General features: G+C 55.9%; 1 protein-coding gene across 1 annotated transcript in view; it reads right to left on the bottom strand.

Moving 5' to 3' along the window:
* Positions 1–12,346, bottom strand: part of HMCN2 (hemicentin 2) — a 164,354-nt gene that overhangs the window by 43,349 nt on the left and 108,659 nt on the right. Inside the window, exons 54-62 of the mRNA XM_054520713.2 lie at positions 11,451–11,669; positions 8,597–8,710; positions 8,028–8,215; positions 7,294–7,390; positions 6,342–6,503; positions 6,078–6,191; positions 5,115–5,317; positions 4,353–4,434; positions 2,322–2,453 (exon numbers count right to left, since the gene is read on the bottom strand). Coding sequence (XP_054376688.1) covers positions 2,322–2,453; positions 4,353–4,434; positions 5,115–5,317; positions 6,078–6,191; positions 6,342–6,503; positions 7,294–7,390; positions 8,028–8,215; positions 8,597–8,710; positions 11,451–11,669 — 1,311 coding nt within the window. The remainder of the gene's footprint in view (positions 1–2,321; positions 2,454–4,352; positions 4,435–5,114; positions 5,318–6,077; positions 6,192–6,341; positions 6,504–7,293; positions 7,391–8,027; positions 8,216–8,596; positions 8,711–11,450; positions 11,670–12,346) is intronic.

The following is a 12,346-nucleotide window of genomic DNA, read 5'->3' as shown; positions in this document are numbered from 1 at the left end:
ATGGGAAACTGAGCTCCACAGAGGCAGAGGCTCCTTCTTATATGTCCCCACCTTCCCCAGCCCAGTCTCTGTTCCTTAGAACCCTCCCTCATTTCCTTCCACTTGAGACAGCTCTTCCCAAGGGACCCTCTCCCTTCAGTGTCCAGGATTTGTTTTCGGGCCCAGCTCTCACCTCCCATCCTCTCCCTCCCCGCCCTGCCCTTCTACCCCCATCTATCAAGGTTTCTGCTCAAGTCAAACCAGCCCCTCACTGACCCTACACAGGTCACCCTGGGGCCTCCCCCGGGCCTCTGCTCAGGCTCCTCCCACTCCCGGCCTTCAGGCCTCCCCCTTCATTCTCTCCAGCCACACCCCTGCCCAAAGCCATCCCTAATTGCCCCAGCCCAGGCCGATCTCCTTGCCCAGATCCTCATGGATCCAGCCAGCCTTTCAACACAAAGACACGAGCAACTGCCCCATGTCCAGCGCAGAGTTTGGGAATCAAGATGAGGGCAGCTCAGTCCCTGTCCTCAAGGAGTTCACAATGTACCAGGGGTGGGGGCCATGAAACAAGGGGACCCAGTGCTGACAAGCCCTGTGAGCCCCTGATGGAGCCGGGGAACTTGGGGGACAGGAAGGGTGGGGGAGGGCTTCCGGAGGTGGTGAGCCTCCGCTGAGACGTGAATGTTGAGCAGGAATCAGCCTAGGGCAGCAGAGGTGACCACAGGAGCCTGGGTAGGTATTCCAGGCAGGGAACACATGTGCCAAGAGCTGGACGCAAAGGGGGGCGGGGCCTGCAGCCACCTGACCCGAGAGAGGTGACGACACAGGTCCACACAGAAACACGAACACAGAGGTTCACAGCAGCACTGAGCATCTCAGCCAAAAGATGCAGACACCCCAAATGCCCATCAACTGACCAGTGGATGCACAACACGTGACACAGCCACACAATGGAATATTCGGCCACAGAAGGGAATGAAGAGAAAAATTTAATTTTTAAAAATAATGAAGCACTGGCCGGGCACGGTGGCTCATGCCTATAATCCCAGCACTGTGGGAGGCCGAGGCACGTGGATCACCTGAGGTCAGGAGTTCAAGACCAGCCTGACCAATATGGTGAAACCCTGTCTCTACTAAAAATACAAACATTAGCTGGGCGTGGTGGTGCGCACCTGTAATCCCAGCTACTCGGGAGGCTAAGGCAGGAGAATCGCTTGAACCCGGGAGGCGGAGGTTGCAGTGAGCCGAGATTGTGGCACCGCACCCCAGCCTGGGTAACAGAGTGAGACTCCGTCTCAGAAAAAAAAAAAAAAAGAATGAAGTACTGATCCATGCTACAACATGGGTGAAACTTGAAAACATGCTAAGTGGAAGGAGCCAGACACAAAAGGCCACACACTCTATGATGCCATTGATGTGAAATGCCCAGAACAGGCCAATCCATGGAGACAGAAGGCAGATTTGTGGTTTCCTGGGTCTGGGGGAAGAAGAAATGGGGGGAAAATGGGGAGTGATTGCTAATGGGTATGGGGTGTCCTTTTGGTGATAAAAATGTTCTATATTTGATTGTGGTGATGGTCACACAACTCTGTGACTGTACTACAAATCACTGAATTGGATGTTTTCAGTGGGTGAATGATATAGTGTGTGAATTATATCCCAATAAAGCTGTTACTGAGAGAGGGGCAGGTTCGAGGAGCCAGCACAGCCACGTTTAGCACATGGAGGGGCAGGGAGAGGTGGCTGGCAGTGCCGGCCCCTGCTGTGGATGGATTTCCACCAGACAAGGGACCAGCTCCGAGCTGCACCTTCAGACCTTTCTGCCCCACGTGGAGCCTGCATGAGAGGCACAGTGGGCCCAGGAGACCATGTGGGGCTTCTGCTCTCACGCGGAGGAACAGTGGGCACAGAAGTGGCCAGAATGGGGAGGCCTGGATGGGGGATGGGGGTTGACCAATGGCCCAGCTAGGACAGAACTGAGTCACCACCAAGGAGTAGCTCTGGGGGCCAATGCTGTCAGCCAGTGGGCTTTCCACGGCCCTCAGCACCTGCCCTGCACAATGGAGAGCCCACGTCTGCTGTCTCGTGGGAGCTGACTGAGTGCGTGGATGCAAAGGAGCTTCCAAACCCCCACAGGAGACGCTCTTTATGTTTGGATTCCAAGGGCCAATAAATAACGCTTCACTCAAACACAAATGGGGCGGGGCCAACACGGCACCGCCAGTCTCTGGTTTTGCCAAGATCAACAACAACCAGTAACTTCCTTCCTCCGCTTCCGCTGTCATCTTATTAAAAAAAGGAATGCTTTACACGAAACAGACAAGGACAGATGTGCTCACCCACGGGCATCCTGTCCTTCAGCCAAGTGACTGTGGGTGCAGGGACCCCGGACACATCACAGGTCAGGACCAGGGGGCTCCCAGCCACCTGGCTTACTGTCTCTGTCTTGGGGTTCTCAAATGTTGGGGGCACTGCAGGAAAAAAGCCAGATTGTCAGAATTCTGAGACTCTTCCCCCATTTCCTTCCCCTCAGGCAGATCAGGGAGGCCTAAGAAGCTCTTCCTGGTAATTAGGAGTTCCCATTTTACGTTTTATTCACAAATATAAATAGAATCAGTGCCTGGCTATTTTAAAGCCTACAAAGCAAAGCTCCAGCAGGGTCTACTTAGCCCAAGGATGGTAAATGGGAGGCTCACTCACCCACAGTCCTTAACCTGTGCCAGGGCAGACATCACTAATCGATCCCAACACTCTCTCCTGCTCCACCAGGATGAAGTCACACACCCCAGGCAGCCACCACCAGCGGAACAGAGTCAACCAGGCTCAAGATGAAATGCCTTTGCTCTCAGGGACCAGATATTCCCCAACTTTCCACTGTTCATTAATGTAGCCATCAGAAAGGGCTGGGAGCTTTGAGCAGCAAGCCTGGTGTCAGTCCTTTTCTTGTTACTTTAGTTTTTATTTTTTGTAGATACAGGGTCTCATTATGTTGCCCAGTCTGATCTCAAACTCCTGGGCTCAAGTGATCCCCCTGCCTCAGCCTTTCAAAGTGCTAGGATTACAGGCATGAGCCCCTGCACTCCATCTTAGTCCTTTTCAACGATTGTGTTGCATATGGCTCAGGGTTGCATGTATCCACCACTCACCTGGTTGGGAGGCTACTGGCTTTGGCATCTGTGGCAGATGGCTGGTGTCCCCCAGCCCGTTCTTCCCACTGTGCATAGCAGAGTTTTAGCTGAGCCCACGATCACTCTAGCAGAAACTACATTTCCCAGCATCCCCTGCAGCCAGCTGCCTGAGCGCTCACTAATGGAATACATGCAGAAGGGACAGGTGCAACTTCTGCATGAAATAAATGCTTGCCCACCACTTCTGCTCTTTTCTGCTTCCTGTGGGCCAGGACAGGATGCCGTGTCCCAGTTTCAACCATATGCATAAGAACAACAACCTAAGAAATGGAAGATCAACAGGAGGGAAGGAACCTGGGTCCCTTAACTACCGCATGGAGCTGAGCTACCCACCAGCCTAGACACCCACCTCTGGGCTTTTGAATAAGAGTTAAACTCTCTCATTTACTCAACTATATTTTGGGGTCTCTTTGTGGCACAGCTAAGTCTATATTCTAACTAACATGACATCTGAGCGCCAGAAAATCTGGCCAAGTTTCCTGGACAGCGTAAATAGGCTCCTCCTCACCCCAGCTGGAGCCACATGTCCAATCAAACAGCATCTGTGCTCCATCCTTGGGTGGATGGGACAGGCCCCCCTGGGGATCAAGATGCAGGTGACATGGCCTCCTGTGTGTCTGATCTCATAGGGCTCCTTCATCTTAGTGCCCATGTGCCAGGCCCTGTGCCCAGCACTTTATAGACACTGTCATGGTGGTCCATGGGATCCATGGGACCGGGCAGGTCCACTGTGCCTGGCAGGCAGCTTCTGCTTTTAGACTCATTCACTGAAGGTAAACCTTAGGCTCTGAGGGACAAAGTCACTCTACTAAGCTCTATAACGCAGGTCACTGGCAGAGTTCTATTTGGAGCCTGCTAACCTTAGTCTTTTAAATTCTAGAAATTAGCTGGGTGCAGTGGCTCATGCCTGTAATGTCAGCACTTTGGGTGGCTGAGGCAGGAGGATTGCTTGAGCCCAGGAGTTCGAAACCAGCCTGGGCAACATAATGAGACCCCATCTCTACAAAAAGAAAGAGATGTAGATATAGATATAGATATAGATATGTACACAAATTCTAGTCATCGTGCCCTCAGCACTTGGTGGCACTGCTTCTGCCCAGCTATTGTCTTTGTCCTCCTTGGCAGCCCTGGGTGTTGCTAGGGGCTCCATGGTCACGTTGGCCAGGCTGGTCCCTGGCTTACCCTGGACAGTGAGGGTGAAGGTCCGCACGGCCTCCCCAGCCACGTTGCCGACTTTACAGCTGTATAAACCTTTATCCGACACCTGAGAGAGGAAGAGCACACAGTGGCTGTGTGCTGGAGCTAGAAGTGGGGTGCTAGAGCTCCCCAAAAGCATCTAGCCCCCAAAACTTCCAGAGCAGGGGCCTCCCAAATATGCTGGTCCTGAATGGGGAGCCAAAGGGAATCAGGATGCTCTGGCCTTTTCCAAGAGCCTCAAGAAGCAGAAGGGCCCCTCAACAGTGAATACACAGGCTCTGGGGGCCTCCCTCCCTGGGCGAAGCTGGGAGGAAGAGGTCCCCCTTGCTGTGGGGATGGAGCCTGGCCAAGAATGGATTTCCAGGGGGACAGCAAACATTCATCCAACAAACACTGTGAGCATTTAATCCACACCACGGAAGGAGGGAGGGAGGGCAGGGCAGACCCCCAGGAGTCTCAGACGGTCAGCCGGAGCGGACCAGATAAAAGCATCTAGATGCTGAGGAAACTGAGGCAGGAAGGGCTCATGCCATGACTGCAGGGCTGGGTCTGGAGCGTGACTCCAGAGCCCTGAGCTCCGCCCATGTCTTCTACCCTGGAAGCTGCTAATCAACTCGGTTTGGGGTCCCACAGGCCAAGGAGGCAGCAACTCACATCCTGTCCACCTTCCTCCCCGCAGCTCGCCAGGGCTGGGAGGCGACTTTCCTGCAGCTGCTCATGGCTGCCCGCGCCCCCAAGGTTGCTCACCTGGGCTTCCTGGATCTCCAGCCTCTGCCCACCCCGCAGAGCCTGGGTCCGCTGCGCCAGGACCAGGGGCTGCCCATCCTTGTACCAGGTCACAGTTGGCTCAGGGAGCGCATCTGTCTCACAGCTCAGGACAGCTTTGTCCCCGACCCTCACCAGGACCGCATCCTGGGGGCCGCTGGGAGCCTGCCTGAAGGCAGGGGGAACTGGGGGCAGGAGATAGCAGAGTGAGGTGCTGCAGCTGTCCCTGTGCCCTCCCCACTCAGCCACAGGGAAAATGCCAGGGGAGACCCACCAGGGTCACACAGCAGACCCAGCCCCGGGGGCTGGCACAGACCCAGGGGAGCTGGAGGAAGAGAACCAGGCCAGCACGCCAAGGACCCGCTGAGTGACCAGGGACAGCCTCCTGCCTCTCTGAGCCTCAGCCTCCTAGATGGGGGAGATGCTGACTCCCGCCCCCATCCAGGGTTTTTCCTACAGGGGCAGGCCCCAGCTGGGTTACAGCCCTCTGTCGGGGCCCCTTCAGCCCTCTGTGGCTCCAGTGAACCAATGTAGAAGCCCTCCTTCCCCATGGCTGTGAGCCCACAGGCCTGGCGCAGTGTCTGGCTGGTGTTCGTGCAAGTGATGGACCAGCCCCAGGGCTTAGAAAGAACCTTCCAGTGAGTCCCTGCTCAAGACGCCTTGGACCAGCTTTTCCCCAAGAGGATTCTGAAGACCACGAGCCTTGAAACAGGCTCCATCGTGAAACAGGCTTCCCCAACCACACAAGGCTTGGGGAGGCCCCTTCCCCAGCCAGGCTCCTGGGGCCCATCCCACTGCTCCCCCTCCTCAGAGCTGATCCGTGCGGGCGTCCCAGCCTCCCCCGTGCCTCCTGGCCCTCTCCCGGCTGTGTTCCCCAGGGGGTGTGGGCTGAGGGGTGACTGAAGGAGCAGGGACAGTACGAGTCGGGGACAGACATGGACATACCCAGAACACTGAGCTGCACCAGCTTCTGGTCTCGGCCGGCAGCATTGAGGGCTTCGCACGTGTACATCCCGGAGTCCGACAGCCGTGCTCGCCCCAGCTGCAGCGTGTGGGTGCCTGCCAGGGGGAGCCAGCCCCTCACACCAGCATTCTAGCCCAGCCTCCAGTCCTAAATCCCTGCCCAACTGACAGCCCTGTCCCAGGTCGGGGAAGCAACTCTCTCCCCATGTAACCTTAGAGCTGGGCCGGACACCTCAGTTTACCCACCAGGCAGGAGGAAGACCTCTTCACCCAGGGAGAGGGCCTGGCTGTCCTTGTACCACGTGACCTCGGGGTTTGGGTGAGCGTGGACGTCGCAAGGGAGGGAGACGCTGCTGTTGAGGATGGCAGTGACCTGCTCCAAGTCCAGGCCTGCGATTCGTGGCGGGACTATCCCCACAGCCACCACGGTAGAGAAAGGCATGAGAATCACACCAGTAGGGGAGCACGGAGCCCAGGAGAAACCCTGAGCCTCACCCAGCTCCTGGGGCTTCACCTCGGCACAACTTCAAATAATTCAGAAACCTCCATTTGCCATGACTCTCTTACACAGAAGGACACTGGGTAGGGGATCAGAGAGGGAGAGTCACTGTTCCAAGGCCACACAGCTGGTCAGTGGCAGAGCTATATCAATTCAGGTTTGAGCCCATGACCTTGAGGGCTCAGCACTGTCTTCCTCCATCTCCGAGACCATAGCTGTCCCCCCATCTGGAGACAGAACTCACAGCCACTGCAGTGCGGTGTACGTCATGAGTTGCAGAGGTTTGGAGCGCAGGCTCTGGGGCAGTGAGACCCCCCCACTCCTCTCTGAGGGAGACCTCCCTAAGTCTCCTCCTACAGCTGCAAAGCTGGGCTAACCTAGCTCTGCTGGAAGGAGTCAGCCCAGGGAAAGTGCTTAGCCTCGTGTCAGGTACATAGTAAGTGCTCAGTAATGGTGGTGTTAACGCCTCAAAAGAGCTGTTCCCTGGCCACCTCCAAAGTTGCTTAAAACCACCTGGGGTTGGCCCAGTAGTGATCAGGGTCCCCCAAATGCTCTCTGTCTAGGGATGTGGCTGGGGCCAGGCTGGGATCCCTGAACTCTGATTGCAGGACCCAGAGCCCAGGATACTGGAAGCCCCAAGGCAGTGCTCCCTGGGGAGGGAAAAGGAACCCACAGGGCTGCCTGCTCAGCCCAGCTCACCTTGAACCCTGAGGGTGAAGAGCTTCTCAGCGGAGCCCGCCTGGTTCTCAGCCACACACATGTAGCTGGCGGCATCGGCCACCTCTGCCGTGGAAACCTGTGGGTGCAGGGAGCCATGCCTGGGAGATGCCTGAGACCCCTTGGACACCACCACCGCCAGGAATGACTGCGAGGACTCCCTCCCATCCCATGCCAGGGAAGCAGGCACCAGGTAGCTCAGGGAGACCTGGAACCTCCTCCATCCAGGGCCTTGTGTGGCGCTCAGGAGCGGGCATATGAGGTTGGTGTTGGGTGGTTCTTTGTAGCAAACCAGATGTGACAAGAGCCTCCCCCACCCCTGTGGAGGGCCGTGCTGTGTGTGTTGGGCTCCCGGGGTCCCTGCAGCTCTGTGTCTGCACATGGGGGGACTCAGGGGGCTGCCTGATGTCTGAGTGCTGGGCACGGCTCTGCACGCGCCAGCTGGCGGTCCCGCGGAAGGCTGCTCTGTGCGGTGCTGGGCTCTGGGTCCCACACTCATGTGCATCCTTTGCTAGGTGTCTCCTGAAGCTTTGGATGCCGTGCACAGGCCTGTGCTGGCCCAGCATGACTCCTCACAGGTGATTCTTGGCTGGGCTCCAGCATGGTTCCCAGCAAAGAGCCTCATTTGCAGATAACGACCCCTCCCTGGCTCCCAGACAAGTGGTGCTGGGCCTCAGCAGCCACTGCCCCTAGCCCGTGCAGGGGGCTGCCCTGACCTGCAAGACTTGTCCATCCTCCAGGACCTGCAGCCGTGGGCTCGGGGAGAAAGGCAGCCCATTCTGGAGCCACGAGATTGTGGGCACGGGGTTTCCCAGGGCTGGGCACTGCAGGCTGACGGTGCTGCTGGCGTTGACTGTCACCTCTTCCACCAGCTCCTCTGTGTCACCGAGGATCACAGGTGGGGCTGGGGGTGGGGGAGAAGAGGCTGAGGGGCCGGCGCAGGTCCCTGGGGGTGGGGGTGGCCGTGGAGGCGAGAGTGGCACTCGGTGTCAGGCGCTGGCCGGGATCCTCATGCCCTTCTCTCCAAGCCCTCCCTATCCCTGACACAGCTAAGGAATCGGGGGCACAGAAAGGGTTGTGATTTGCTTGACATCACACAGCCAGGAAGCTTCTGACTTGGAACCTGTGCTCAGTCCTGCATGATTTTTTGAGGCCGAGCTTGTAACTCCAATTTCAACCTCTGAGTACAGCAAGACTGCGTGCACTTTGCCTCGTCCCCTTCTGAGGGAGGCCCTTACAGCGCCTGCAGTCCCAGGAATCCCCACCTGCAGGCCCCGCCACTCACTCAGCACCAGCAGCTCGTAGTGCAGCCAGTCCTCGCCCACCTCGTTGGAGGCCTTGCACGAGTACCTCCCGGCGTCCTCTGCCCGCACCAGGGGGATCTGCAGGACCCGGCCTCCTGCAGGGACATGGGACAGAGGCCTGAGCTCAGGCACGAGAGTCACCCACAAGAGCAAGGACGCTGCCCCCTCCTCTGGAGTGGACCTGGGACATGTGACTGTCCCCTGCCTCATCTGTGAAATGAGGAGAATCAGCCTGTCCTGCCCAGCTCACGGGTGGAGTGGAGTCAAGTCAGGGCACAGCCACCACTCGCTGCGTGCCAGGCCCTGGGCTGCACATTCTCGGTCTGTCCCACAGTGCCTCTGTGGGGCACACGCTGTTGTCACTCCCATCTTACAGATGGCAAACCTGAGCCTTCATGGCAGTGCTGGGCGTGACAGCAGTGGTTGCTGGCTCAGCTCTGCTGTTGTGCTGAGCCCAGCTCCTTGGCAAGGGCAGAGTCCAAGCAGAGACTCAGGAGGCAAGGGAGGCAGCTCCTGGGGCTGTGGTGGTTGGTGGGGGTAGGAGTAGGGGTGGGGACAGGGGAGGCATCGCCTGGGACCCTCTGTGATCAAAAGCCAGCCAGGGGCCAGGCACAGTGGCTCACGCCTACAATCCTACAATCCCAGCACTTTGGGAGGCCAAGGCAGGTGGATCACCTGAGGTCAGTAGTTCAAGACCAACCTGGCCAACATGGCGAAACCCCATCTCTACTAAAAATACAAAAATTCCCTGGGTGTGGTGGCACACACCTGTAATCCTAGCTACTCAGAAGGCTGAGGCAGGAGAATCGCTTAAACCCAGGAGGCAGAGGTTGCAGTGAGCCAAGATTGCCACTGTACTCTAGCCTGGGCAACAGAGTGAGACTCTATCTCAGAAAAAAAAAAAAAAAAATAGAGCCAGCCAAGGCCAGAGCCTGGCATCTATGGGGGCTGGAGTTGGTCTCCAGTGGGGGCCTGGTTAGGGTTACTGCATGCTCAGAATTCTAGATTGGGGCTGGCTGGCCCGGGCTGTGGGTGGCTTGAGCAGGTTAAGAGCCTGCAGAGCCCAGTGGCCAGGATTGGGGCAGCAGTGGCGTTGTAGGGGTCAGTTGATGTTTGAGGTTAGTGTAAGGTCAGGGTAAGAATTCAGGTCAGCTGTGACCATGACGCCTATGTTCTCAGGATTAGAGAACAGAGGTTAGAGATCAGTTGTCAGGGTAAGAGGTGAGTGGTAGGGTTGAAGGTAAGTGGGTAGGACTGGGGGGCAGTTGGTGGCTGTGGTCTGGGTTCAGCTATTGGTTGGGATTAGCTGATGGTTAGAGTCTGATCGGGATCAGCAGGTGACAGAGCCTACTGTGCACCCAGGACTTGGGGTCAGGATCAGTGGTCCGTGACCAGGTTAAGGGGTCTGTCCAGAGGTTTCTAATAGGAACTAACAGTGTTCAGTAAGAGTTGCACTCCTGGATCTGCAGGAGGCCTCCTTCTTTTTTTTTTTTTTTTTCTTTTTTTGAGATAGAGTCTTGATCTGTCACTCAGGCTGGAGTGCAGTGGTATGATCACAGCTCACTGAAGCCTTGACCTCCTGAGCTTAAGGGATTTTCCTTCTTCAGCCTCTTGAGTAGCTGGGACCACAGGTACATGCCACCACGCCCAGCTAATTTTAAAATATTTTGTACAGATGGGGTCTCACGATGTTGCCCAGGCTGGTCTTGAATACCTAGGCTCAAGCGATCCTCCCACCTCGGCCTCCCAAAGTGCTGGGATTACAGGTGTCAGCCACCGCGCCCGGCCACCTCCTTTTCTTGCAAGCACCAAAGTAGAAATCCTGGTCTGATTCTGCTCATTGGAGACCTGTGCAACTGACCACTTCTCCCCAAAACCAGCCCCACCGCTGGCCCATCTCTGGCAGGACACAGTTCGAAGCTCAAACAGAGAGACCACCCAGGCTTCCCTCATGAGCCAGGTGGGCCGGGCATTTCTAAGCCCCACCCCTGGAGCCTTTTAAGTCAAAATCACCTACAAAAAATTATTCTAAAATAAAAGGTTTACTTAAAAAAATTAAATTACCTTAAATAAACAAACACCACTTAAGGTGGTGAAAGAAAAAACAAAACCTGGCTGGGTGTGGTGTCTCACGCCTATAATCCCAGCAGGTTGGGAGGCCGATCCGAGACGGTGGATCAGCTGAGGTTGGGAGTTCGAGACCAGGCTGGCCAACATGGAAAAACCCCATCTCTACTAAAAATACAAAAAGTAGCCAGGCGTGGTGGCGCATGCCTGTAATCCCAGCTACTTGGGAGGCTGAGGCAGGAGAATCAATCACTTGAACCCAGGAGGTGGAGGTTGCAGTGAGCCGAGGTTGCACCATTGCACTCCAGCCTGGGCAACAAGAGCGAAACTCTGTCTCAAAAAATAAAAACAGAAAAAAAGACAAAGAAAAAAAAAAACCAGACACAAAAGACATAAGTTCAGCCACCACAGTGTGCCCTTCAACGCCCAGCTAGAGCTTCGTCAGCATTTGGGGTCATGAGAATTGTTGACGATTAACAAAGAAGCCAGCTGCCTCTGCAGAGAAAGTGGCAGCTTCTGCCGATCATTTAACGACATTACGGATCTTGAAGCCCAGAAGGGCATGCCTCATGATAGGAGGTTCTGCTCTATAAACCAGAGGCAAAAGGCAATCCAGTCTTTGCCTTCACACAGGCAAAGAACTTGTAGCCCCAGTTTACAAATTGCAGCTAAGGTCCAGAGTGGTTGTGTGCTCTGTTTAAGGTCACACAGCAGGCAGCACACAGGAGAGTTCAAAGCGCCCACTTTCTTCACGCAGCCCTGACCCACCTTGTAGCACAGACACCCCATCCCCGGCCGAGAGGGGCTGATCCTCTCTGTACCAGGTGAGGTCTGGGGGTGGGATCGCGTTGGTGTCGCAGTACAGGTAGGCTGGGTTGTTCTCCACGATCTCCCTGTATTCCGTGACTCCGCCCCGGGCCTCCTCCTCCCGGGACAGGATCTCGAAGGCTGCACTGGCATCACCCACCTTCTGGAACATGGGGGGCACTGGGTGGGGGAGACAAACCCCTTAGGAAGCACAGCAGAGGGGTGGGGAATGCACCTCTGCTCACGGAGATTCTTGTCCCAGCCTCTCCCAGGTGCGGAAATCCATTACTTGGGCCACATTCCCTTAGGTCACGGACCTTAAATTCCCTCACTCCCTAAACCGGTGTTTATTGAGCAACTATTATGTGCTGAGCACTAGGATAAGGCTCCTTCCCTAAGCAGCTCATGTCTAATGGGCGCTAAAGACTCCCTGTAACATGGAAATATTTTTCACAGTTGGAAGCCAGATACTAAGCTTTAGCCAATGTTTATTTATCAGAGCATAGAGGCACAAAATCATCAGTTTTAGAAATGGAGGGGAGCCCTCAAGGTCACCTGCTTTGATCACCTGCATTTCACAAAGGATCAAATTGAGGCCCGGAGGAGGCCGTGTCATCCCCAGGTTGTCCCCAGGTAACATACCCAGTCCATGACAGAGCCAGGGCTAGAGGACTGGTGGCCAGAAGCACCAGAGATGAAAAAGGGTATAAGCAGCCCGGAGCAGGTGTTCCTCCTGCCAGGACACTCCACGGGCATTGTATAGCAAAACCTAGTTCTGAACACTTATCCATCGCCCAGCTTGCCTGTCAGCCTCCTGCCTCCCTGCCTCCCCTTTCTAGCCTCCCAGCCTCCTGCTC

This window comes from Pongo abelii, chromosome 13, assembly GCF_028885655.2.
Source record: "Pongo abelii isolate AG06213 chromosome 13, NHGRI_mPonAbe1-v2.0_pri, whole genome shotgun sequence".
NCBI lineage: Eukaryota > Metazoa > Chordata > Mammalia > Primates > Hominidae > Pongo > Pongo abelii.
This window is presented reverse-complemented; position numbering and strand designations above follow the sequence as displayed.